At 38.5% G+C, this 27857-nt stretch overlaps 1 protein-coding gene across 2 annotated transcripts in view; it reads left to right on the top strand.

Moving 5' to 3' along the window:
• LOC127625798 (latent-transforming growth factor beta-binding protein 3-like) overlaps positions 1–27446 on the top strand; it is a 66059-nt gene extending 38613 nt beyond the window's left edge. Inside the window, exons 15-30 of one of the 2 annotated variants that reach the window (XM_052101169.1) lie at positions 608–736; positions 1009–1128; positions 1628–1750; positions 2929–3051; positions 11489–11608; positions 11725–11853; positions 12229–12399; positions 12496–12579; positions 12692–12820; positions 18518–18655; positions 19812–19952; positions 20318–20446; positions 20722–20883; positions 21989–22078; positions 22192–22323; positions 23834–27446. In XM_052101169.1, coding sequence (XP_051957129.1) covers positions 608–736; positions 1009–1128; positions 1628–1750; positions 2929–3051; positions 11489–11608; positions 11725–11853; positions 12229–12399; positions 12496–12579; positions 12692–12820; positions 18518–18655; positions 19812–19952; positions 20318–20446; positions 20722–20883; positions 21989–22078; positions 22192–22323; positions 23834–23985 — 2072 coding nt within the window. In that variant the 3' untranslated portion in view covers positions 23986–27446. Of the gene's footprint in view, positions 1–607; positions 737–1008; positions 1129–1627; positions 1751–2928; positions 3052–11488; positions 11609–11724; positions 11854–12228; positions 12400–12495; positions 12580–12691; positions 12821–18517; positions 18656–19811; positions 19953–20287; positions 20447–20721; positions 20884–21988; positions 22079–22191; positions 22324–23833 lie in introns of both variants that reach the window. The other variant, XM_052101159.1, reaches the window with a different exon arrangement.
• Positions 27447–27857: the final 411 nt, after the last annotated feature.

Here is a 27857-nt window from a genome sequence, read left to right as displayed (position 1 = left end):
TAACCGTTCGATCTGATAGTTGTAAAAAGCGGATACATACACAATCACTGATCTGCTTTAGTGTGTCTGATATCAACTCAGATGAGAGCACGAACACCTGAAGCTCCTTTAATACAGGTAATCCACTAAAATAATGGATAATTCTGCTTGACATTTTGTGTTTGTGCTTAGATTAAATATCAACCGCAACTGGGAGAAACAGTGCGCCGTTTTTTTCACACTTTCCTAGTCTTTTCTGGGTTTGTTGCACTTTATTATCATGCAGTAACACGCTGTCATAGTGATTGATGCATGTCATCATGAAACTGACACCATCCCCTCCAAATCCGAGATCCAAATCCGAAGTGGTCACAAGAGATGCATTTAAGAGACTAGGTGTCAACAGCGATGTGTCTCACCTGACCACATGTGATCAGATCCCCTGAGACGCATCGTAATACCAGGTGGAAACAGGGTCTCAGAGACACTTGTGTTATGGTGTTTACCTGTTAACTACCAGATGCATGTCCAGTTAGAGTCAGAGGCTTTATGTTAACTTCAAACAATAATGCCTGCTACTAGTAAGAAATAAATGGTGGCCAACATTTGTTTGCATAAATGTTTTCAGATGTAAACGAATGCTCTAGGCCTGATATCTGTGGAATTGGAGGGCAGTGCACTAATTTGCATGGTTCCTATAAATGTGAATGTCTGCCAGGCTTCAGGAGCAAATCCCGCAGACAGCCTATCTGTGAAGGTGAGTACACCCGCCTACACACATACACACAACTACATTATAATGTTATTTAAAGTTGAACTGTTAATGTTAAAAACAATTCTGGTTCATTCCCCTTCTGCATGTTCTTTTTTCTAAGGAGAAACCTTTGATTGTCTTTGATTGTCTATAACAATTGGAATGTTGTCTCTTTCTCTTTCTCTCTCTCTCTCTCTCTCTCTCTCTCTCTCTCTCTCTCTCTCTCTCTCTCTCTCGCTCTCTATCTCTCACTCTCTCTCACTCTCTGTCTACAGACATTAATGAATGTTTGGACCCGAATACCTGTCCTAATGAACAGTGCGAGAATACTGTTGGATCCTATGAGTGTATACCCTGCCAACCTGGACACCAAGCACAGGGAGGAATGTGTTACGGTCAGAACACACACATAGAGACACATACATTTGTGCACACATGTAACCACTCACAAACACAAAGAAGAGCCCACGTTCATCGACAGATTTATAAAAGTCTTCGTCTCATGTGAATGGTCATGATTTTAAACAGATTTGCCTGGAGTGCTATTTATTTATTTATGTCTAAAACATTTGGAATGAGAAAAATGAGTGCACCTTTAATAACTGCGTATGTATTGTACAGCATGTATGTATCCTACACTAGCGTCTTCAGTTCAAAGCCCTTATTGCAGTCTAATGGCTGCAGTGGGGGCTTATAGAGTAACATTTAACATTTATGGCATTATAAAAACAGTACCAAAGCAGTTGCTGGTAAAACCCCAAAATTCTAATGTAAATTGTTAGGATGACAAATGTTAGTTTATGCTAGTTTTATTTAATTTATTTGATATTAGGGTAATCTTACAAGGAATGTCTAAGTCTGGTCTCTCTCTCTTTATCTCTCTCTCTTTATCAGATATCAATGAGTGTCAAAAGCGTGGTGTCTGTCTGAATGGCCGCTGTGAGAATTTGCCTGGATCGCATCGCTGTTTCTGTAATGAGGGCTTCCTGCCTGAGGCTGACAGCAAAGGCTGCAGAGGTCAGTGGCACGCATCCAAAAAAACTATATAACATGGTGCAAGATGGAAACTTAATACTACCATTGGTTAATTTTATTTGTATTATATAATTTTATGCAAAAGTTCATTCTAGAAAAAAAATAGAATGAAAACAGATTTGAGCAGATGTGGATGTGTGTGCTTGCAATTACAGTGGGGTTTACAAGAGTCCACTTGAGAAAGTGCTTTTTTTCTACAACTACTAAAAAAAATTTTTTAATACAAATGATGTTGTCAGCATTACAATTTTGAATGAAACGTTTAATTGAAAATATTACATGAATTTCAGAATGTATCAGTATTTGATAGGTCCCTCTTTTGCATTAAGGGATAGGTCACTTAAAAATGATAATTCTCTCATCATTTACTCACTTTCTCTCTTCTGCTGAACACAAATGAAGATTTTTAGAAGAATATTTTAGAAGAATAACTCCAAAAATCCCATTAAGGCAGCATACAAGTAGTGCATAGGACTCCAGTGGTTTAATATATGTCTTCTGAAGTGATGCAATCACGTTGGGTGAGAAACAGAACAATATTTCAATGTTTTTTTGTTTTTTTTACAATAAATCTCACCTTTCACTTTCAGAATTTGAAAGAATTTTAAAAGTGAATGTGGACATTTATAGAACAACTAGGACTTAAATAAGTATCTTTTTCTCAGCCACAATATCATATTGCTTCTGAATATACATATTTAAACACTGGAGTCATATAAATTACCTTTATGCTGCCTTTATGTGATTTTGGAGCTTGAAAGGTCTGGCCACCGTTATTCTTCCCAAATGGTCACCAAATATTCTTCTAAAAATCTTTGTGTTCTGCAGAAGATAGAAAGAGTCATACACATCTGGGATGGCTTTAAAGTGAGTAAATGATCAGTTAATTTTTATTTTTGGGTGAACTTTTCCTTTAATGTCAGCATGAACTCAAGTTATGCAAGCATGGAGATCTTTTGTACAAAAGAGTTAACATGGTCAATGTCACAAATTAGTGTCCTAGAAATGACACAGAATCTTAAATATGTCGTATTCAATTTACATCATAATATTTTTATCATTTTTTAAAAAAATCCTAAAATTAAAATTTGATTTTAAAACCCAGATTTTTTTATGTGGACTTTTGAACCATCTGTAAGTATTTATTGGTTTGTCTACAGACATTAATGAGTGTCAGGATAATCGTCTTTGTGCTAATGGTCACTGCATTAACACGGAAGGATCTTTCCGGTGCCAATGTTACCCTGGATTCCAGCCTACACAAGAGGGAAGCCACTGTGAAGGTCAGCTATTACCAACTAATGCAACATTCCAAACTTATTTTTACAGATCACACTGCACATTTATGCAATAAGGTACAAAAGCCTGTGCTGTATTTTGAATACAGTCTGCAACCCCTTTAGCTGTGACTTTATTCAAGTCAAGTCAATTTTATTTGTATAGCGCCTTTCATAACACACATCATTTCAAAGCAGCTTTACAGAAGATAGGCATTAACAGAAGATAAAACTGTAATGTCTATAATGTTGATGAATCATCATTGTGTAATAATCATAAACGTGTTTAAAAATAAGTCATTAAATAATAATTGTATTAATAACCCCAGTGAGCAAGCTGAAGGCGACTGTGGCAAGGAACACAAAACTCCATAAGATGTTGATTAATGGAGAAAAATAACCTTGAGAGAAACCAGACTCACTGTGGGGCCAGTTCCCCTCTGGCTAACATCATGAATATAATGTAAATTTTACTTATGTATAGTTAAAGTCATGGTTTAAAATTATTAAACTAAGTAAGTGTTAAGGTTCAGTGTTTAAACAGCGATATTGTCTGAACTGTAAGATTAATGACCAATGTCTATGAAGTCCATCCTGGATTAACTGCAGAAGTTCACATAGATGCAATTGTCCTTGTTAATTGGCTGATGAAGGCTTTTGTTGGCAATTGTTAGTCTATGCATTCCATTTCAAGAGCATCGTCCATCAATAGACTAGGGATGCACCGAAATTTCGGCCGCCGAAAATTTTCGGCCGAAAATGGCACTTTCAGCACTTTCGGTTTTCGGCCGAAAGAGAAAAAAGGCCGAAAATATGAGCCGAAAATATATACCTCCTCGCCCCGCCCCTCAGAGCTCAGGTTTCAATCTGGATCGATCTAGCCCTTATCACAGCGCTACCAAACAAAGGCGATCATGTCAGCGGTGTGCAAATTCTTCAAAGTTTCTGATAAGGACATCAAATTTGCGATCTGCAGTGTTTATTCAGCAGAACTTTCAAGATATATATATATATATATATATATATATATATATATATATATATATATATATATATATATATATATATATATATATTATATAGAATACAGCAAGAGATTCTACAGGAAAATGTCACAACTAGCGCAGCTACAACACAACTTGAGACGTATAGCTGAACTACGCCAGAAGCGACAATCTCCTTGACTACGGGCGCATAAACAAACACCGCTTTCCTTTGCTTGCGCGGATTGCGCACAGGTATTTATCTGCCCAAGCACCAGCACAGAGAGTGAGAGACTGTTCAGTGCAGCATCTCATGTTCTTGATGAGCTTTCTGACAGGAGAGACTGTCAGAACGTTTAAGCAACTTTTGTTCTTGAAGAGAAACCTGTCACTTGTACTTAAATAGAAAGCGGTCCAATATGATGTGTATAGCAATTACATTACACTTGTTCTTCACTTCAGGATACATCTGTCGTTTACAGTTGAGGTTGGATTTAGTTCAATTACTGCTGTTTTGCACAATCATTTTCACTTAAAGTGTACATACGTTTACATACACAGAATAGAGCACTGATCTATATATATAATTATATATTATAGATATATATAGATCAGTGGAATAGAGACCATTCTGTGTTCTGCCTGTTGTTTTAATTAAAATTACTGTTGCATATTTAAACGTTTTTGAAAGATGTTAGCAAAGTTCATTACTTGACTGTTGTTTTGCATATAATAGTTTTCTAAAACTTTACATGATTTGGATAATTGTTAATAAAATCTGTAAAATTAGATTTTTACAGAACTGAAAGAAGAAGAATATTTAATATAGTTTTAATATATTTTTTGTCCAATTTTGGTGTGCTACTTTCAATAAAAGTGTGATTTATTTTATTGGTTTGTAGTTTTTCAATTCAGATTAATTAAATTCATGAAATTAATGAAAAAGTATAACATTAATACAATTATACACAACATTTTTTTTTTTTTTTAAATAGGTAAAAATTTCGGTTTCGGTTTTCGGCCAAGTGCATCCTGGATTTTCGGTTTCGGTTTCGGCCCAGAATTTTCATTTCGGTGCATCCCTACAATAGACTGAGGTGCTGCAGGCAGAGATCAGTGAGTTGGATCACAGTTCAACCTGGCCGGTCATTTCGGTGAGGTTTGGTGTGGTCCATCCTAAATCCAAGGTTCAGACAATGGCATATGATTTATAACGTATTTATAATGTATATATCATATTATGGTTGGAATTGGCATCAGTTCATCCTCTGAAGTACATCATAATAGTTTGAAGTGATGTTTGGCTGGCAGCGGCTGCATTTAGTCATCATCATTCAGCAGTGGATTCCAACACGAAGCAGGAATGGTGCTGGATCCAGCCGGTTCTGGTGACCTCAGGATAGGAGTCCCGAGGTTGAAACAGGAAACAAATAAAATAATATAAGCATAGATGCCATTCAATTAATTGCAGAGTTAGAGATCATGATCACTGTTTCTGGTTTCTGGTTCTGGCAGACTAAACTAAATCAGCCTAATTGTGGGTTGGAGGATAAATTAGGTGTATGCCTGGCTAAATAGATGAGTCTTTAGTCTAGACTTAAACTGAGGGAGTGTGTCTGCATCTCGAAGAGTGTTATTAGGTGTATGCCTGGCTAAATAGATGAGTCATTAGTCTAGACTTAAACTGAGGCAGTGTGTCTGCATCTCGAACAGTGATAGGGAGACTATTCCATAATTTAGGAGCCAAATATGAAAAGGATCTACCTTCTTTTGTGGATTTTGATATTCTAGGATCTATTAACAGGCCAGAATTTTGTGATCGTAATGAAGCTGATGGAATATAGCGTGGTAGAAGGTCACTTAAGTACTGCGAAGCTAGACCATTCAAAGTTTGTACGTAGTTAACAGAATTTTAAAATTAATACGGAAATGAACAGGTAGCCAATGTAACGATGATAAAATGGGGCTAATATGATCATATTTCTTGGTTCTCATTAGCACTCTGGCTGCTGCATTTTAAACAAATTTAAATGTATTTATTGATCTTGCTGGATGTAACGTTAGTAGGAGGAGGCAGACGAGGAGTGAGGATCTAAGTGCGGGTTTTATTTATAAAGGTGAAAACAAGACAGACAGGAACAAAGGAAACATCCACGATGGGAAAAATGAAACAAAAACATGAAAACATCAAAGGGTACATGAACAGGGTAAACTGGGCTGACACATCGACATCCAACATCTACAAACAACAATCGACAATGACTGGGGAACAAACAGGGTTTAAATGCACAAACACAATGATGACTAAACGACATGCAGGTGAGAACAATGAATTGCATGGGCAGTGATGAGGGCAGGGAATTATGGGAAGTGTAGTTTATGACAATTGACAGGTGAAACATGGGGCAGACAACAGGGGATCGTGACATAACCCCCCCTCAAAGGAGCAGCTTCCAGACGCTCCTAACAAAGAAAGAAAAAATACCCAAAAAACAAAAACAAAATTGTCCAAGGAGTGAGGAGGGGGGCAGGCAGACCAAAGAGGGTACAAGGGCAAACGGACAGTCCACGGGGGCACAGAGGGCAAGCAGGCGGTCCACGGGGGCACAGAGGGCAAGCAGGCGGTCCACGGGGGCACAGAGGGCAGACAGGCAGTCCACGGGGGCACAGAGGGCAGACAGGCAGTCCACGGGGGCACAGAGGGCAGGCTGGCAGACCACGGGGGCACAAGGGGCAGACAGGCAGTCCACGGAGGCACAGAGGGCAAGCAGGCAGTCCACGGGAGACACAAGATGGGGACTGGGTCAGGTGGCCTGGGAGCTGGCCACAGGGCAAGGACAGGTTCAGGAGGCCTGGGAGGCGGCCACAGGGCAGGGACAGGTTCAGGAGGCCTAGGAGCTGGCCACAAGACAGGGACAGGTTCTGGAGGCCTGGGAGTTGACATCGTAGAAGGCTAAGGAGACGGAGCCGAGGGAGGCTCGGGAGGCGGAGCCCTAGAAGGCTCGGGGATTGAAGTCGTGGAAGACTCGAGGGGCGGAGCCCTGGAAGGCTCGGGAGGCGGAGCCCTGAGAGGTGGAGCCATGGAAGGCTCTGGAGGCAGAGCCGAGGGAGGTTCAGGAGGTGGAGACGAGGGAGGCTCAGGAGGCGGAGCTGAGGGAGGCTCTGGAGGCGGCATCGTAGAAGGCTCAGGAGGCGGAGCCCTGGGAGGCTTGAGTGGCGGAGCCCTGGGAGGCTCGGGAACCGGTGGCTCTGGGATGGTCGAGGCTACAGGCGCTGGCTCTGGAACGGTCAAGGCTACAGGCGCTGGCTCACTGACGTTCGAGGCTACAGGCACTGGCTCACTGACGGTCGCAGGCGTGAACTGGGGAGCGGAACCTTTCCTCTCCTCCTCCTCCGGGAAGACGAGACTGGCAGCGCTGGCTTGTTGACCAAGGCAGGTGTGGGGGTTGGCTCGCTGGCAGGCGGGGCAGGCGTGAAGGGATGAGCCATGGACGAATGGGGGGGGTCACCACTGTGGTAGGAGAGGCAGGGTCCTCCTCGACGACGCCCACAGTGAACGGCGAGCCGCAGGCCAGCAGAGTCTCCTCCACGAATTCGCTGAGCGTTCAGCCGGGCGTCGCCGGTGGCAACCGCTCCTTGAGCGAACTGTTCAGGTTGGCCCGGAAAAAAACCACCAGGGAGGAGTCTGGGAAGTCCGTGACACTCGCCATCTCAAGGAAATCACAGATGTGGTCTTCCACAGGACGGTCCTCTTGCATGAGGCTTAGGAGTCGACATTTCGCTTGGAGAACCGCTAGATCCATATTTGGTCGATCGTTCTGTAACATTAGTAGGAGGAGGCAGACGAGGAGTGAGGATCTAAGTGTGGGTTTTATTTATAAAGGTGAAAACAAGACAGACAGGAACAAAGGAAACATCCACGATGGGAAAAATGAAACAAAAACATGAAAACATCAAAGGGTACATGAACAGGGTAAACTGGGCTAAAGGTGAAAACAAGACAGACAGGAACAAAGGAAACATCCACGATGGGAAAAATGAAACAAAAACATGAAAACATCAAAGGGTACATGAACGGGCTAAACTGGGCTGACACATCGACATCCAACATCTACAAACAATGATCGACAATGACTGGGGAACAAACAGGGTTTAAATGCACAAACACAATGATGACTAAACGACATGCAGGTGAGAACAATGAAGTGCATGGGCAGTGATGAGGGCAGGGAATTATGGGAAGTGTAGTTTATGACAGTTGACAGGTGAAACACGGGGCAGACAACAGGGGATCGTGACACTGGACATCCTCCCAGTAATGCATTACAATAATTTATTCTTGAGGTCATGAAAGCATGAATTAGATTTTCGGCATCAGCAACAGAGAGCATGTGCCTACTATTTCTTAGGTGGAAGAATGCTGTTCTACACAAATTGGTAATTTGATTTTCAAAGGACAGATTGGTATCAAGTATCAAAGTGTTTAAACATCGATTTAGTTTGAACTGTAAGGTTAATGACCAATGTCTTTGAACTCCATCCTGGATTAACTGCAGAAGTTCACACAATATAGCACAATATTGATGAGCAAGATATTGTTCCCCTTCTGTTACTCACTCGACTTTGTGTTGAATGTAATGACACAAGGGGTCTTTCTTGAGAGCCTCGTATTCCTCTGAACTTGAGAAAAGGCCAATGAGAAATTGGCAGACAGAATTTGCATGTCCCGCCCCCAGACATACGGGTATAAAGGCAAGCGGGCGTGCATCTGTCAATCTGGATTTTTTCTTTGGAGCTGAGCAGTTGTGCAGCAGCAAGCTGCTGTGAAAGTGTGTATACCTCTGAAAGATAAATATTTTTCCCTCTAAAAGAGAGTATTTTCATTCACAAAATAGCAATACACAGCAGGCGTTGAACGTCCTTTTCAGGACGCATTTTTTAAAAGATGTCTTTCTGTCTCTGTGTAGTTCCTGTATGCTCTCTCCGCTCCTGATGGGTGTCTGGATGGATTTCTCTCCTTGTGTGTCTGGAATGCGATCACGGAGGCAGCGAGAACATAGCCATGACAACGTTGTGATCGTGGCTTTCTCCCTTCCGAGGGAAATCCACTTCAGCCGATAAAGGCGATTTGGGGGGAGCAACAGGCTCGGTTTTGCCGGGTAAATCCCTATGAAATTACGCTCGTTTGCTTCTGTCCGGGTCCGATGCAAGACCGGCGTGCCTCCTGGACAGGGCCCCGGCTGCATTGGCACATCAACTGCCTAGGGTTGCTGGCTGTATTCCTTGCCCTGCGGAGGTTTCTCCCGCTGATTTGGGGCAAGCACTTCTTGATCCGTTCAGACAGCACCGCGACAGTAGTGTACATAAATCGCCATGGCCGCGTGCGTTCTCATCATACGTCACAACTCGCCTGCCATCTCCTCCTTTGGAGTCAGCAGTGACAGTCGCTGCACGCCATTCATATCCCGGGCATTTACATTTATATTTATGCATTTGGCAGACACTTTAATCCAAAGCAATTTACAGAGCCGTTATTACAGGGACAATCCCCCCGGAGAAACCTGGATTTAAGTGCCTTGTTCAAGGGCACAATGGTACACAGCTCTGGTACACAGCTGGCCCCGGGGGCTGTGCAAGTACGCATTTCCCCCAGTGAGTCTTCTTACACTGTTGCTGTGCAAGTTCAAGGAGGACGAGGAACAAGTTACCTTAGTGGCTCCTTACTGGCCCACTCAGACTTGGTTCTCGGATCTCAAGCTCCTCGCGACAGCACCTCCCTAGCAAATTCCCCTCTGGCATCCGCGCCCAGACCTCTGGAACCTCCACGTCTGGCCTCTGGATGGGATGCGGAAGATCTGAGTGACCTAACACCAGCAGTCGTAGACACGATCAACCAAGCCAGAGCTCCCTCCACCAGGCAGCTTTATGCCCTAAAGTGCTGCTTGTTTGCAAATTGGTGTTCTTCCCGGTCTGAAGACCCGCAGAGATGTGCAGTTCTGTCAGTGCTTTCATTCCTGTAAGAGAGGTTGGAGGGGAGGTGGTCCCCATCCACCTTGAATGTGTATGTAGCCGCTATCGCGGCCCACCAAGACCACCAAGTCCTTGGGTAAGCACAACTTGATTATCAGGTTCCTTAGAGGCGCCCAGAGGTTGAACCCTCCCTGGCCAAGCCTGTTCCCCTCCTGGGATCTCTCAGTGGTCCTCTTGGGCCTTCAGAGACCCCACTTTTAGCTGCTTGACTCAAGGCCCTCTCCTTGAAGATGGCCCTCCTGATAGTGCTAGCTTCCATCAAGAGGGTTGGGGACCTGCAAGTGTTTTCTGTCAGCGAAGTGTGGCATCCTTGTGGGCACTGGCCAACGGCACCTTCCTAGCAGACATCTGCAGAGCAGTGGGCTGGGCAGCACCCAAAACCTTTGCAAGATTCCACAATCTCAGGGTTGAGTCGGTCTCATCCCATGTTTTGTCAGGTACGAGCTGGTAGAATTCGGTAATACCTTGCACCTAGCGCCCTTCACCAAAGTGATCCAGTGCGCTCTCTATCCCAGGTTAGCCACTAAGCTTTCGCTTCCTGGATGTGCTTCCTCCCTAGCCTTCTGGCCTGAGAATTCAGTGGAGGAATTTGCGTCCAGACCCACTATGAGCCTCAAGTGCTCTGTACTGGGGTAGGGCTCCACAGGCCTAATACCCTCTTCAGGCAACTCCCTGTTATGTATTTTCCGCTGTACGGTCCCCCTGTGGGCGGACCCGAGTCTCCCTTGGGCAGTCCCTCTGCCCCCTGTCGCTGTGTTTGTAGAGCTTCTTCCTCACCAGGTAGGACCTGTCACTGCTCCACTTCCACATGTGGTTTGACAACCCATGTGACGTACTGGCTTCATGTTACCTCCCCCCAGTCTGTGCAGGATGTAATCTCTTCAGGGTCTTTTCCACCTGAAAGAATATGAATGGAAAAGATCGCCTTCCCCGATGCATTTCATAGCTTTAAGATGACGCTTGTCAGTAGCTTGCTTGCACCTGTGTCAGCAGTTCACCTAACACTGTCTAGTGCATGGCATTTTTAAATGGTACCCTTGTGTCACTACATTCAACACAACGTCGAGTGAGTGACAGAAGGGGAACGTCATGGTTATTTTGTAACCTCCATTCCCTGATGGAGGGAACGAGAACTTATGCACCCCTTGCCACGACACTAGACCTACCACTGTAAATGGTTGTACCTTATTCTCAGCTCCTCAGTGCAAAAACCTGACTCTCAGATGCACACACGCTTCCCTTTATACCCGTATGTCCAGGGGCGGAACATGCAAATTCTGTCTGCCAATTTCTCATTGGCCTTTTCGCAAGTTCAGAGGTTCATGAGGCTCTCAAGAAAGACCCCTTGTGTCACTACATTTGACATGTCTCGTTCCCTCCATCAGGGAATAGAGGCTACAACAGTAACCATGACATTTTTATCTATTTAGATATCAACGAGTGTGAGCGAGCCTCCAATTGCCAGCGAGGACGCTGTATTAACACAATGGGTTCCTACCGCTGTGAGTGCCAGAAAGGATACATGCTGGTCAGTAGTCGCCGGTGCCAAGGTATTTATACACACATTCATCAACATTCAAACCTAGTACAGACACACATAGAAACAGAGATTTCTTACTGCCACCCCAGACTGTCCTCTTGTTCACCATTTCTCACTCTTTCTCAGACATAGATGAGTGCGCTGAGGACAGGAGTCTCTGTCAACCTCATGGTGTATGTGAAAACAGACAGGGTGGATATGTGTGTGTGTGCAATGATGGTTTCATACTATCTGAAGACAAACACAGCTGTGAGGGTAAGAGGTTTTTTCACTTTTTAAAAAGGGATAGTTCATCCAAAAAACAGAATGTTTGCCAAAGCCACCAAAAACTTTGCAATATCAACATTCTAAGGCTAACATTCTGCCTAACGTCTCATTTTGTCTTTAACGGAAAAAAAAGTCTATGAGTTTGGAATAACATAAGGGTAAAAGATGGCAGAATATTCATTTTTGGGCTAACTATCCCTCAACAACAAGTCCACCATGTAGTTTAAGTGTCTGTTTTTGCGTAAAGAAATTGCTTTGAATGAGAAATCTTTGTTAAACAAAAGTGTGTGTGTGTGTGTGTGTGTGCGTGTGCGTGTGTGTGTGTGTGCGTGTGCGTGTGTGTGTGTGTGCGTTTCCCCACAGAGGTTGAGTTTGACCTGAATTACAAGAAGGAATGCTATCTAAATCTGGATGACACCGTGTTCTGTGACAGTGTTCTGGCAACCAATGTTACAAAGCAGGAATGCTGCTGTTCTATTGGTGTGGGATGGGGTGATCACTGCGAGATATACCCCTGTCCAGTCTACCACTCAGGTTAGATTAAGAGAGGTCAAGATTTATTCATGTATGGGTACATTAATAGATGAGTACATTTACAAGCGTTGGACTGATGGTGTCTGTTGTTTCTAGCGGAGTATCACTCACTTTGTCCAACCGGCAGAGGATTTTACCATGAGGAGGGAAAGATAGAATATGGATTACCAGTACGTAGAGGTACATATGCACATATATGTGTAATTCAACCACACAATACATACTGTACACACACACACACACACACACACACTAATAATAAATGTATGATTCTTTGTTTTTCTCTTTGTAGACATTGATGAGTGTGTCCTGTTCTCTAATGAGATCTGTAAGGAGGGACGTTGTATGAACACACAGCCAGGCTTTGAATGTTACTGCCAACAGGGATTCTACTATGACAGCAATCTACTGGAATGTATCGGTAAATTCATTAATGCACACATTTGCTTGTTCATATACACACAGCCAAGAACATACAGACAATTTCTCATGTCTGTTCTTGCAGTTTATAAACACTCTTATAAGCTTTTCCATAACAAAACTGTTCATATCAATGCTCTTCATAAGACTTTTCAGTGTGTTAAGTACTTTAGATTTTAATATAACTACTTCAATGTTTGGTAAATGCAAATAACTAATCTGATCTTTATATGCTTTGGAACAATTCAATATGTATTGTAAAAGGAACTATACAAATATTATATTGAATCTATTCCCAGATTGAATCCTATAGTTTATATTTACAATACTATAAAAGGATTAGTCCTTGTAATTATTCCTTGGTAAATCAATAAATACTAAATAAAATTAATAATATAGTTCTTCATTCAGTTTTTATAATTTAGTGTTTTATAGTTTAGACTTCAGTCGCTTGTAAAAAGTACAAAAGAAATTTTGAGTGCATATTAGATTACTTTACAAAAATTATTGAAAAACGTGTACAAACAGCTATTTTTCTACAACCTGTGTGTGCCAGATTGATACAGCTAAAAAGGAGTATTCTGTGGCGATATACTGGGAAAAAAACTGCCCAAATAATAATGTATATTGATATTTATTTCCTCTTTCAATTAGTACATTTTTTTAACCAACATCGGTCCTGATATTAACTATCAAATATTCTTTAGTTTTCAGGATTTTAATCCTTTAAATGCCAGTTTGTTTATATAATTTCCATATACTAATTGCTAAGGGGATTTATATGTATTATTTATTTTGGAATATCACATATGTCAATGAGTAGCAACAACACTGATTTTGATGCATTATTATTATTTGTGTAGTTTCAGATTAAAAAAAATAAATAATAATAAACTCACACTCAGGACCTTAGGAGACAAAAATGTCAGTGTCAAAAACTGCCATAAAAATATTATATACATTATATATTATATTATTTAGATTATTTAACCAGCATCAGTCCTGATCATGACTACCAAATGTTCATGAATTTTCAGGATTTTAACCCTTTAAATGCCAGTTTGTTTATATAATTTCCATATACTAAATGCTAAGGGGATTATTTTATTTTTTTTATTTTGAAGCCAGGGCTCCAGAGTGAAGCATAATGTCATAGAATTCATGATTTTATGCTTTAATGGCACTGGGATCAAATATTGCCATTTTAATGGATTTCAATGGGTACATTTTTGTCCACACTGCACTGGAGAATCGGCAGGCATTCGCAGTTAATGTGAACAGACGTCACTTTAAAACCGGGGACAGTCCCGATTTTACAAATCATGTTTCCGCCTTATGGTGGACTTACAGCCGGGACACATTTTGCTCTAATAATTAGTCTAAGGCAGCTATAGTTTGATTTTTTTAAATTGACCAGTGTTTCATATGCTTTTGAAATTAGAAATCTTCAAAGAGTATTGAAAGAATCAGTTTATTTACATTTTTACATATTGCAGTGCAATTAGCAAAGCAAGATGCGGTTCAGGGAATATACAGACTTAACGTAGGGTGCATCCAAGACAGATGAGCATTCATACGAGTGAATTATAACAGCTACAACAGTAAATAACAAATGCTAAATTTATAAAAATAATAACAAATAAATTGGAAGATATTGTTACATTTAATATAAAACAATAAGTAATTACATGGAAGCAAAGAGTACTAATTTCATGTTTTTGAATGGGATTATTGGTAGCCTTTACCTACTCATATACATGGCAAGTTTGTGTACCATTTATTATCGGACAAATGTGAAGGCTATATTTAAATGCTGATTTTAAATTCACTGGTTAAGCTTTTGAGAGATGAGCATTCATGAACTTTCTTTATCATAATTTCCATGATGAGCAAGTCCCTAACGCTTAAGCTCCCAGAGCGGGGTAAAGTTAGTTTTAGGTTTGATATTTTGTTATATTCGGTTGTGCACACACTGTTATGGTATATAAATTATATATAACTATAATATACAGACATAAAACACTGCACTCAGAACTGACAGTTGGTGTAGCTGCAGAATTATGACTGAAAATGCTCCGATGCACTTTCATTGCTTAGCATACTTAACGGACCATCTGAAAATTCCACTCACTATTTAACACTGGCAGTGTCCAATCACTCATTCAGTTGACGTGCAAGTTAAACATAAAACATTACAAAAATGTACACTTTTACATTCCAAATGTTGTAGTAGGTTGCCAGTTAAAAGACTAAGCTATTACAAGTGAAAATTTTACAGTATGTCCAATAATATGAATACAGTATTAGATTTAAAATAAATAAATAATAATTCGCCAAAATTATATTTTTACATTCCAAAGGTTGTAATAAATTCCAAGTAGATAGATTGATTTATGTCAGGTGAGATTATTACAGTAAATAATATGAGTACAGTATAAGGATATTTTAGAATAAACATCATACAAATTCCTGAAAATTTTATTTTTACATTCCAAAGGTTATAGTAACTTCCCAATGGCTGGACTGACTAACTGTAAAAATCTCACCTGTAGTAAGTCTATCTAATGGGAACTTACTACAATCTTTGGAATGTGAAAATAACATTTTGGTGCATTTTAGTTAATTCATTTTTAAAATAATCAAATTCTACTCATATTATTGGATGTACTGTAACAATCACACCTGTAGTTAGTCAGTCTGCTCACCCTGAAGTTACTACAATCTTTGGAAGGTGAAAATATTGTTTTTGTTCATTTAAGTGATTTTTACCCCTCATAATATAAGTGAATACTGTACATTCATATGCACAGCCATCACTCTGGTGATCTACTAAAACCTGTGAAATGTTTATTTTGTATGTTTGTTTGTTTTTTAAATAATGTATTTTTTTAGATGCAAGTCATTTGTCAAATTAATGACTGCTCTGACGCCAGTGATGCTTTAGTTGTGGGTGGAGGTTTCAGATGGTCCCTTATGCACCATATGCGAATATCTAATGAATATTTCTCGATCTTTCTAATTTATCCCGCAATTAAACGTAAGTCTGTGTCTTTACAATGTAGGCATATGCTTCAATAGTCTTATGAATGCATGATTATTTTCATCATCTCATTTAAAATCATGCCTTTTCAAACCGAAGCAACGTCAAAGACAGTAGGTTTATGTGTAGGTCTGTCTGATAAATTTGACTATTTAATGAGAGAAATAGCTTGGCTGCAAAAAACGTGGTGAGTTTTGGAGAATAAATAGTAAAGTTGTAATATTAACTGAGAATTTATCTGAACAATGAAACAGCAGAGAACATTTATTTAGTCTCACAGCATCGAGAAAGACGACGGTGCAGGTTGACCAATCAGAAGAAAGGGGCGTTTCAGGTCCACCCATAAGTGTAAATCAAATATTCAAGCCAATTATTAGTGAAATCATATAATCAAAACGCACTGTGTCCTGTAGCTATTTTTCCAATGTCCTATTTTTCCAATGTCCTATACCTGTAGCCATTAAGTGAACTGCAGCCAGCTAACTGTTGCTCGTGCTCATGCACACACTCCATTGGGACGCGAGCATCAGCCAAAACAATGGCGTAATGTACAACGAGACAACGTCATTCACTGGCATCATGCTGACATAATTGAAATTACACGGTTATGATGTATGACTGCATATTATATTTGACTCTCCGGTGCTGGAATAGGGCTAAAACAAAGTGTGGATATATGTCTGGCTATGCGAGACTGTAGATTTAAGTAATCACTTTTCTTTGCATGATACTTTGACTGCATCTATACGATAGTCTATGTCCGCGTTAGCTAGCCAGCCAGCTTTATCAAAAGCTGTTAGCTAAATTTGGTGGATGATGACCATAGCTGTTTATAAAATATTATGTACATTATAAATATGTTGAGACAATTCAGTATTGATGTGATCCCATCACAACTGTCATTTTGGTATATCGATGTGCTATTGCTTTATAATAATAGAATGTATATATTTTCTGTATAACCAAGTTACATTACACTAATGAATGGGTCTTTTTGCATTATCTTGAACATTGAATAGCATTCATTTCATGTATTATTGTAGTTTACCTTGCAGAATAATTACAAGATCAAGTTAGCTAAAATGACTGTTCAATCCTTATGGCACTATATTTCACATGTTTTACAGTTATGTAAGCTTACCTGTCCAGTAAGAAGAACGCCAATTCAGGGTCCCCAAACCTGAACAAAGATCCCTCCAGGAATCAAATACCCTGCCGATGTTCACTCTAGTTTTCGCTCGACCATGATCCCGTTCCCGCTTAACCAGACGGGACTCAGTATATAAACATTTTTTTTTGGCTTACTCAGAGTTTATGTAGGAGTCGGTATTGTGCTGGGAGCCGGACATTTGCTAGACTCATCTCAAATTACATTATTAGTGTTACAGTTTGTTGTCGCTGTTGAACAGGGTTGAGGAGTAACTAAATATATGTAACGAGATTACAGATTTAAAATATAAAATATAAGTAACTGTATTCCACTACAGTTACAATTTAAATCATTGGTATTTAGAATACAGTTACATTCAAAAAGTATTTTCATTACTGAAGAGATTACTTTGCAATTTATTGTCATTTGTTTAATTTAATATTTAGTCCTTTCAGATGGAAAACATTTAAACATATAAATGATACAATATAAAGTGCATTTGAACAGCGGTGAAACACTTTCTTATGATGTGTTACATTCATATGAGCAGACAGAGAAATAAGTTTGATGTAAGTTTGGAGCAGAAGAAATAGAAATAAACCTTGTGTACATTGTCAGCTTTACGCTAAGCTAAAATGAAATTTCTAGCCATTTTACATGCACATGTTACCAGGCATGATCATATTTTCCTATCAAGAAAATTCATGTTGGATCATAATTTCTTTGTTACTTTGTTACCTTTGATATTAGGACAAAAATAGTATTCTTGATCATTTTTGTATTGTATTCCTGTAAAAATATTTAAAAAAAAGAAGAAAAAAAAAGATCAATTTGATTGATCTTGTTTTAGAAACAACACTGCATAAGATATTTAGGTTTTACAGAGAATGTATTTTTAATGTGTGTATTTTGTCTTACTGTACTGGCAGAGTTTTATAGTCAAAACAAGTGAAAAAAATCGACCAGTGCTGAAGAAGTAATCCAAAGTATTTAGAATATGTTACTGACCTTGAGTAATCTAACGGAATATGTTACAAATTACATTTTACAGAATTTGTTCTGTAATCTGTAGTGGTAACAGTCCCAACCCTGCTGTTGAATAGCGGAAGAGAAGAAATTACTGAGGCAAAGCTCTCGGGAGCGCAAATGAACGTCACATCCTTTGGATTTTCCTGGCAAAAGCGACCCATACCCTTTGCATGAAAATCAGTCTACAGGCTTTAATAGGCAACCTAGGAAGTCCGGGAAGGGCTAATTTTTTAAGTTGCGTTACAAGCCGTTCACACATTGGCAAAAAAAGTCGAATATTACATGAAAGTTATTACATATTGCACCTTTAATATTGGTTTTGAAACAAATAATAAAATAACAAATAGTTTTTTGTTTTTCCAATTTTGAATTCCTAATTGAATATGAAATGAACGAATGATACACAGATTTTAAACCTTTACATATATCCAACTCAAAACACACTAACAATTTGTAAACACCATTTTCTCTCTCTATAGATGTAGATGAATGTCATGATGAGTCCCTGTGTACAAATGGGCATTGTGTAAACATTCGAGGCTCTTTCTACTGCACCTGCAATCCACCCTGGGTCCCTGACGCTGCTAACAAAAAGTGTGTCTTTCCCACATTCACAGGTATGTGTGTATAAATTGTTATGTTACACTAGTAGTAAAGATTACTTGTTAAAAAGTTTTTGCCCCTTGTGAGAATCAAACTCACAACCATCAGATTTTGAGATTGATGCGCTGCCTACGAGTCATTGAAAGTCATCCTTGTGGGGCGTATTATGTAGACTCAATGACACATAATTCACGCAGATGCGAGCACTTGGAAAATGCTTTGCCAACGCATAGTCTGGTTGAACATGCTTGAAGTGTTTTCTTGCATTACTGTGACAGTAATAAACCTCAGTTCTCAAAAAGGTGGCCATAAAATCAGATTTGTTGATATTATTCAGGGAAGTTGCTATAGAAATATTGAATTTAATTATATGCTCAGCAACATGCTCTTCAATCCGTTGACTTGAAAGAGAAAACTCAAAGTAGAAGCCGACAGTTCACACTAATGTCCGCTATAGTGGCTCTTGCAGCAAGGCTTACATGCAACACAACTTGCTTAGTGTTATGAATTGTGTTCTGACACATCAGAACGCACTGATGCACAAAATCGACCTGGCATAGTTAGAAAATAAAACCGAGTGTGAAAAATATTGTTTAAGGTCTCCCACTGTTTTTCCACTTGAAATATCTGTACAGATGAGACTTGCATAAATGCGTAAATTTTTTTCTCAAACCATACGAAGTATGAGATCTCTTTCAGCAAATATTTTTATTTACAGCCTTGTTAAACCCCCCTAGCAATTTGTAACGTAGCTAGCATTAAAATATTTCCTGTGACTTTTATTTATTATTTGATGCTATTCATCTGTAACTAGGTGCCATCTTCTCTACTTTTAATCAGTCAACAAATTTTGAGGCATTACTACTTCAGTCGTGCTTTCATGAGCATATGGTTGGAGACTTAAGTCTAAACCAATGGGTTTAACTACAAAAGTATTGTTAAAGAAATGCATTTTAGAATCAAATGTCTGAATATTTAGTTATATTTAATTATATATTTAGTTGAGCTATCCTACATCAGATGTCCCTGAAAATTTTAATTGGTAGCTGTGTTTTGGAACACGGTAGCTGGTCCTACGCTGGTCCAAGTTGGTCCTTAGCTGGTCAACCAGCTACCATGTTCCAAAAACCATATTTCACTGTTTTTAGCATGTGTGTGTTTTTTCCATAGGTGTGGATGAGTGTCAGGACCCTGCTAATTGCAAAAATGGCCACTGTGTAAACACCCAAGATTCCTATTATTGCATCTGTACTCCACCCTGGATTCTGGCAACCGACCGTAATGGATGTGTTACACATGAGGAACAGGCAGGTGAGCATGGCTTTACAGGATCATCACCATCACAACAGATGGCATGACTTGGAGGAAGAGTTGTTAAAAGTGGAACAAATAGCATACCAAAGATTCTGTGAATGTATTACATTTTGTATATGTTTTGTATAATGGTGATGATTCTCAAAGTAGTTTGTATTTGCCAGGTCTACTTAAGTACTACTTCAAATAATGATAAACTATTAAATAAGTATAAACATTAATTGAAGTTCTCGCCCAAGACTGTGTGCTTCTTATGCCTCTCTCCTTGTCTTCCTCCCTCCTTCTTTTTTCTCTTTTTCTCTATATCTCTTCTCCTCTGTATATCTCTTTAGTAACGGGTGTGTCTGTGGTGCACCTTTCAGATGTGAATGAGTGTGAGGATCCCTCCTACTGTAGGAACGGGAGATGTGTCAACACTCCCGGCTCCTTCCACTGCATTTGCAAGCAGCCTCTCACCTTCAGTGCAGCCCTCAAGCAATGTGTCTATGATGGTGGGTATCACAAGTCATTTGTTATATTTACAAAATGCATACCTGTGATTGGAGAAAACATTTGGTCCACATGATTAGCAAATTATTTTTTGTCTAAGATAGACTTCGTGTGGCTTTGCAGTCCATAAACTTTTGTGCTCTCCTCTAAGCCTTGCTTCACCACATGACTGCTGAGCAAGGACCATAAAATATGTTATTTTAGCAGTATTTGACTTGGATCTCTGTATTTTGTTTACACTTCTATATTTTCCATCACTCATTTCTTTCTCTCTCAGACCGCACTGCAGCACATAAAGATATATGTTTCCAAGAGGTTGATGAGGATCTTATGTGTACTATGCCTCCGAACGAGTTAACGGTGACCTATTCTGAGTGCTGCTGTCACTACGGTCGGGGCTGGGGCCCAGAGTGCCGTACCTGTCCCAATAGAAATTCAGGTAATGCCCAATACTTCTCCACTCCTGCAGGAGCAATATCAATATATTTATTTTGCACTTCCACCGATCAACTCTGTCTTGCCACACAAGATCGAACACAAATACGCTTGGCCCATTTCTTTCACGACTTGGAACAGAGTAGCAGCAACAACGGCCCCAACTCCCTTGCATCTATGTTTATTGACATCTGTCATGCGTCTCCTAGAACAGGAGGGTGTGATCATTCAACCTTTATGTTGTTCCAAACCAATATTACTATCTTTCCATTGTGGAACACAAAAGGAGATGTTAGGCAGAATGTTAGTGACTGACAGTCTCCATTCACTTTCACTGCATCTTTTTTTCCATATATGAAAGTCAAGCTTTCTGAGGTTAACTTTCTGCCTTACATCTCCTTTAGTGTTCTAAACAGGTTTAGAATAAAATGATGGTGAGAAAATAATGACAGAATTTACATTTTTGCATGATCTGGATACACAAACACACACCCCATTGAAATAAATTAGACAATATGTGATTATTTAAAATTTAACATTAAGTACATAACTAAGGTAAATAATTATGTTGAGGATCATACCTGGCCCTGCTACTACATTGGCCTTTGTGAGCAGTTTCAGGTATTGGACACTCCTTATTGTTTCGATTCTCTTTCAAAATGGGATGTTATGCCAGCAGAACTTGAACCAACAACTGTTATTTTACTCACAAGGGCAAAGAAAATTAAATAAAATTCTAAATACATAAGAAAGTGAACTAGGAGAAATGTAGCTATAGTTGTGTTATTTCACATAGGTCAAAATAAATGAGAAGTACTGTGAAAAAACAACATATTTAACACAATCACACATTGGATCCCCAAAGTTAGTTAAAAAAAGATTGTTTTTTAAACGGTGATAATTTTCTCTATAACTTTAACTGAGGTTCCCGAGGTCTTTATAAACATTGATATTGATTTTATATTAAATTATTCTGGTTGTCAAAATATTTGTAAAATCCAAATTAAAGTAAACATGCATAGGGTAATGTAAAGTAATTTTACTCTATTTATTTGGTTGGTGTATGTGCACGCATGTTTGTGTGTGTGTGTGTGTGTGTGTGTATACAGTGCTTTTTAACAGGTTGTGTGAGATGCATTTGGATACTGAGTCTGATGGAGAGGGGGAATTCTTGGCAGCTTTTTCCAACTACAACCCAGGTGACCTTGAAACAGCCAATCATGACTGTGTCATTCACCTTGAGCTAAGTAGAAAGTTAATTCAGTATCAAAACTGACTGAATGTTCTATTACTCTTCCTGTCACTTGTTCAGATGGAGACAGTTCAGAAGAAGACTCAGATGAGTGTAGCTGTGCTAATGGTAGGTGTGTGCGATCCTATCTGGGTACAATGTGTGAGTGCAATCCTGGATTTGTACTGGACCACTCCCGAACACGCTGTACAGGTGAGTATTAATGCAGATAGTCTTAACACAATTCAATTCAATTCAATTCCTACATAAACGTTTTAAAGGGGTCACAAAATGTTCGTAATAATAGTATTTATTATCTTTTTTGAGGTACACTGATAATGTTAATAAAGTTTGTTTGCACCAAAACAGTCATAATTTAGTAATATATGATCATTTTCCACCCTGTCTCTGGCCCTCTGTCTGAAATGCTCGGGTTTGGCCTAAGTGCCTAAACGGCCACTGTTATGATTGCTAACATTGTGCAACTCAAATATATATGCATAACGCACATCCAGCACATTGCATCCGTATATATACACTGTTCATCTCAAGCACATCAGTACAATAAGCTATCAAACAGTCATGACATTTGAAATATTCATAAAGGAAACGGTTTACTTATTTTTTTGATCGGGTCCCAATTATTATTTACTTCCCCATCCTTCAATCACAGTTCCTTTGCAAAGCTTGAATCATATTATGACTGCTTCACAAGCAATCCATGCTGATTTGAGCTGAACAAATATACAATCCACGCTGATATATGAGCCGTAAAAAATGCACATACATAGTCCAAAGCATGGAGAATAGACGTACTAACAGCATCACATCACTGGAAACGCATCAAAATGTTCAAACGTTGGAGATCCATCTAGTGCATGTTTACATACACCAACAATTAAAAATAGTGCGGATGAGTGAAAGAACATTTTAATGATGCATTTGAGCTCAAAAGAGCAAGAGGCACAGTAGTTGAATAAGACAAAATGGTATTTCCTCTTCAGAGTTGTAACTTGACACTTCGTTTTATAAAAGCAGTGCCATATACATGACAATGGCCAAAATATTCTGTGTAGTGCATGTTTATATACAAAAATAATTCAAAATAGCCAAAGGTTCAGGAATAGTTGTGACCTGTCTGTCCTGCTCTCTATCAGTTTACGAACTGAAGCACCAATTGATGAAGCCATGGGTGTGATGACATAAAGTAGGCAATTATGTTTTTTTGTTGTAGAGGTGGTCATGAATTAATGGACCCCAAGTGACGTAGAAAAGTCATAGAAGTAGAGAATGAGGTGTTTTTGCAGCTTGTTTTCAATAAATTATTTTATTGTATTGGGGATTAAGTTTTGAGTTCTAAAATTTACTGATGTTTTTTAGTAGAATTACCTCTTATATGTCAGAATATCAAGGAAAATGTTATTACTCATGACATGACCCCTTTAAACTTGCTGGGATAAGTTCATTACACTTTACTGACCACTTTGAATTTACTTACTAATGAAGAAAATGATAAACATTAATAAAATGATGTTGAAATTATAGAATTGAAGTTAAATGGATAGAAAGATGTTGTTATACATACAGTATATGATGCATTTTTTGGTTATGATATCAACATGATGAAGATGCAGTGTGAACACACACTTTCCTATTATTATTTGTTTTACTAATCTGAGGTCACCCTGTCTGAAGTTGGCTCCTTCTCTCTTTCTTTCTCTAGATATTGATGAGTGTGCAGGGCGAAGCTCAGGGCAGAACCCCTGCAAGAATGCACGCTGTATTAACACCTTTGGCTCATTTCAATGTCACTGTAAACTTGGATTTGTAGCGGCACGACGACCTCATGTTTGTATACGTGCTAGGTCCCAATAACGGCAAAGCGTCTCATCCACTATATTCTCAAACACTTCCACACACAAACACTCACTTGTGCCCTCACTCTTTTTATGTACATACGTAAAAAGTGATATGCCACCACTGATACACTTCATAAATTTTGGTGTAACAGCATTTACAAGCAATTTCATGTGTTCACCCTTTCATTCCCTTCTACGTTATGTTGGGAATGTGAGTTAATCACCATTAGCTTCTTAAATATAAATATCTTGCTAGTTTGCATTTATTATAACTTTTATGCTTGTTCCTTCTTCCATTAATCTGTTGCACCCATTTGAAAATGCGTTTGTCATTAAAAGAGGAATTCGCTTTGGATGAAATGTGTATTTTAAATTGTGGTTCTTAATTTTTGTAATTATGCTGCTCTGCAAGTTATGGGTAACTTTAACATAGCTCACCATTTTGTTAAATAATTTGTTTTCTAATCTATTCCTCTTATTATTTTTTTAAGACTTAACTTTGAAGATTTTAAAGTGAATATTTTTTTTTTTACCCTTTGGTTTGTGCCCAAAGCTCTTATTCAGACAGTTTGATACAAATGATGATTTGATTTTTGTGTTATTTCTTTGTTTGTGTTATTGTTTTTATTTGTCTATTGTGTTTTGTTCTATTAATTTGCTTTGTATTTTTCTTTACATTGTTTTCTTTATATGATAATGCAACCGTCATTTTTCTTCAGTTGCACTGAGCATGTAAGTTAGTGTTCTTCTGAAGAAATGTTTGCCTTTCTTTGCATTGCTCCAAATCTTATTTAATTTGCCTTTGTTGCCTGTTTACAAATGAAGTTAGTCTTTGAAAAAGATGGCAGTGATAATTTTGGTTGACCAAACCATTTAAATTATTCAAAAATGTTCTATTGATATAGAATACAAAATGTTTGTTTTAAATTTCTTAAATACCTTTGCCATCTTGCCAAGACTGTGGGAGACATGGGGAAAGGCAGAACAGTTTAGACCTAACTATGCAAGCGCCATACTTTAACAGTAAGAGAGAAAGATGCATTTACCAAAGAAATGAAGATGAATTTATAAATGAGAAAGGATGTCAAACCCTTAATGTTCAGTGCTGTATGACTTTTATTCTCTCTATATTTGTTCTTTCTTTTGATAATTATTATTTTCAAATCAAGGTTGGGTTAAAACTGGGTGCTTTTGGTAAATCATTAGGAATGAGATAAAATTGACTAAAGCTCAAAATAAAATATGAAATGTTTGCACATGCTTTGAAAATAGAACAGAGATTTTAGGTTTTAGCAGCTTCACATGGAGGGAAACACTGTCAGTTTTGTTGTCCCTCTTTATAGACATAGTCTACCAGTTAAAAATTTTGTAATTACTTTTTAAAAAAACAAGTAATGACTTTAAAAATAACATTACAGCATCATTCTTTCATGAACTACCAGCTGTGGTATCACCTGATCAGACACTTTGGGTCTCAAATGGGATGCATAAACATCTGTGTAGTTTCCTTACTACTTACTAAAAGAGAGAAATTGTGAGTACCAACAAATAACAAAACTAATTCAGAAGCTAAGCTGAACAAAATGGTCAGCTCTATAATTAAATCATGGAAGTGCTGGCAATACAGTAAGTTTGACTTTCAAACAGGCTTACTACAGAGATAAATTGAATTTGTTGTACATAACCAAGTGCCAACTGAAGGAATTCTAAAATGTTTTTGATGGAACTTGTTTAAAAAATAAAATCTAATACACCATGTGTGAGCTCATTTGACCAATGTTTTACCATACACGTTTCAACACATTCTCATTGAGACAGTGTTTTGTCTGTGTTGTTCCACTTTTCTCTAGTGGCAAAAACTAAAACTGCGCCAAAGCTCTGGAGTATAAACCTTTATATGGTTTTATCAGTTGGAAAATCGTTATGTGATTTTAATCTTGTGACGTTTTGTGCCTGACGATACACATATTTGTACAGTTGTTATAATTTGTGTCACGATTGTTACAAATACTGGTATAAGGCAGGGACACATGATCTTTAGTGATGTGATTATGCATTCGGTCATAGTGGATAAAGTTCTAAATTAATATTTGGTACTTTTGACATACACTTTGCTTTGTGTATGTGATATTTCCCAAACAAAGCAAAAACTTTAATTGTGTTGTCAATCTCCAAGAAACCGCTATCACATTCCAAAAACAAGACAATAGAATCAGTTATTTGAATAACTTTGTGAAAAATCTCAAAAACGGTTATAGATATTTGAAACCAAAATTATTTTGTATGCCTAAAATTAACATGTTTACAGGGGTGCATTAAGGAAACTGTCTTAAGATCTCACAAACTGATTTAAATTAGTAGTATTTGCTGACATCCCAGCAATCTGTCAGTCAAGCCTGTTTCTAGTCATGATTTCAACAAAAGACCAAACCAGGGTGACCAGTCGTCTTGATAAAACTTGTGGAGACGCCTTTTTTTTGTAACAATTAGTCTTTAAAAAAAACAAAGAAGCTTTTTACATCATGAGAAACAAGCAACAGATCATTTGTCACATATTCCCTGTTGTCTTTTGTTTTTGTGCTTTTCTGTTGAAGTTCTTGTTTAGTTCCTGTATCCTATTAGTTTTTTTTTAGTTATTTGTCATTGGTTTCCCCCTGATTTTTTCTTATTCCCTGATTGTTTCCCCAGGTGTTCCTTGTTTGAAAAAAAAAAATGGAATAAAGCTCAGAATTCAAATAAACAAGAAAGCATAGAATAAATCAAACCTAGCACATAGCATAACCAAACATGCGAGAACTGACAAATAAACTGGGGGAAACAAGGAACACCTGGGGAAACAATCAGGGGATAAGAAACAATCAGGGGAAAACAATCACAAAATGAGCACTAAAACAAAAGACAATGGAATATGTGACATCATTCCAACTCTTCTTCTTCTCTCGGTTTACTGGCGGATCACAAACAATTTTACGGTACTTTACAAGTGTGTAACATGTAATTTTACCCTATTTCTTAAATGGTACATACCATTTAAGAAAGTAAACAGTGCCTTCCTGGTGATTTTTACCCCCTCTCCCTCTGTTCCAAGTATCCCCATCAGATCACACTCCTGTCCCACCTCTCAGACTTTATCACGCAGCTTTTCTCTTTCCACTCCATACATGGTACAATGCAGTATATGTTCAACATTTTCTATAACTAGACACAACACATATCACACACATATCACAGTTCATTTTCCTTAGTATAAACAGGGTGTTATTTAATCATGTGTGGTCCAATCTGAGTCTTGTTATGATGATTTCCTCCCTTCTGTTCCTTTTTTTATAGATTTTTATTATGACAGACTTTTGTATTTTATGATCTTTCCTTTCAGTCCATCATGAGCTGGTACCCAACTAAATTGTACAGCAATACCACCTCTATGAAGTCTAAATAAACTGGTACAGTTCAATGAGTAAATCTTCTCTGACATTTGCTGTTGATTGTATGCTTTCCAAGATGCTATTGAATCAGTATATATCACCACCCTATCTGGTCTGACCTCTTCAACCCATTGTGATCCAATAATGGCTGCCACTATTTCTGCTGTATAGACAACCTTATGGAGATAGATATTTTAAACTCCGGGATATACACACCAATTCCCACACAGTCCTGTTTGTTCTTAGAACCATCTGTGCAGATTTTGAGATGACTGTGACAACTATTCCTCATGTACATACTTGTTTTAACTCCCACTTAATTCATTTGCCATTCTCTTTTCTTTTACAACCATAATCTATTGTTGACCTCATAATCACCCTGCAAATGTCAATTAATAACTGCTGTCTGCCCCCCAGTTTCACATTCGACCACAGCTCATAATAGATTTATTACTTTTTTGCA

Source organism: Xyrauchen texanus, chromosome 3 (genome assembly GCF_025860055.1).
Source record: "Xyrauchen texanus isolate HMW12.3.18 chromosome 3, RBS_HiC_50CHRs, whole genome shotgun sequence".
Classification (NCBI taxonomy): domain Eukaryota; kingdom Metazoa; phylum Chordata; class Actinopteri; order Cypriniformes; family Catostomidae; genus Xyrauchen; species Xyrauchen texanus.
The sequence above is the reverse complement of the archived record's forward strand: the minus strand, read 5'-3'. Positions and strand labels throughout refer to the sequence as shown.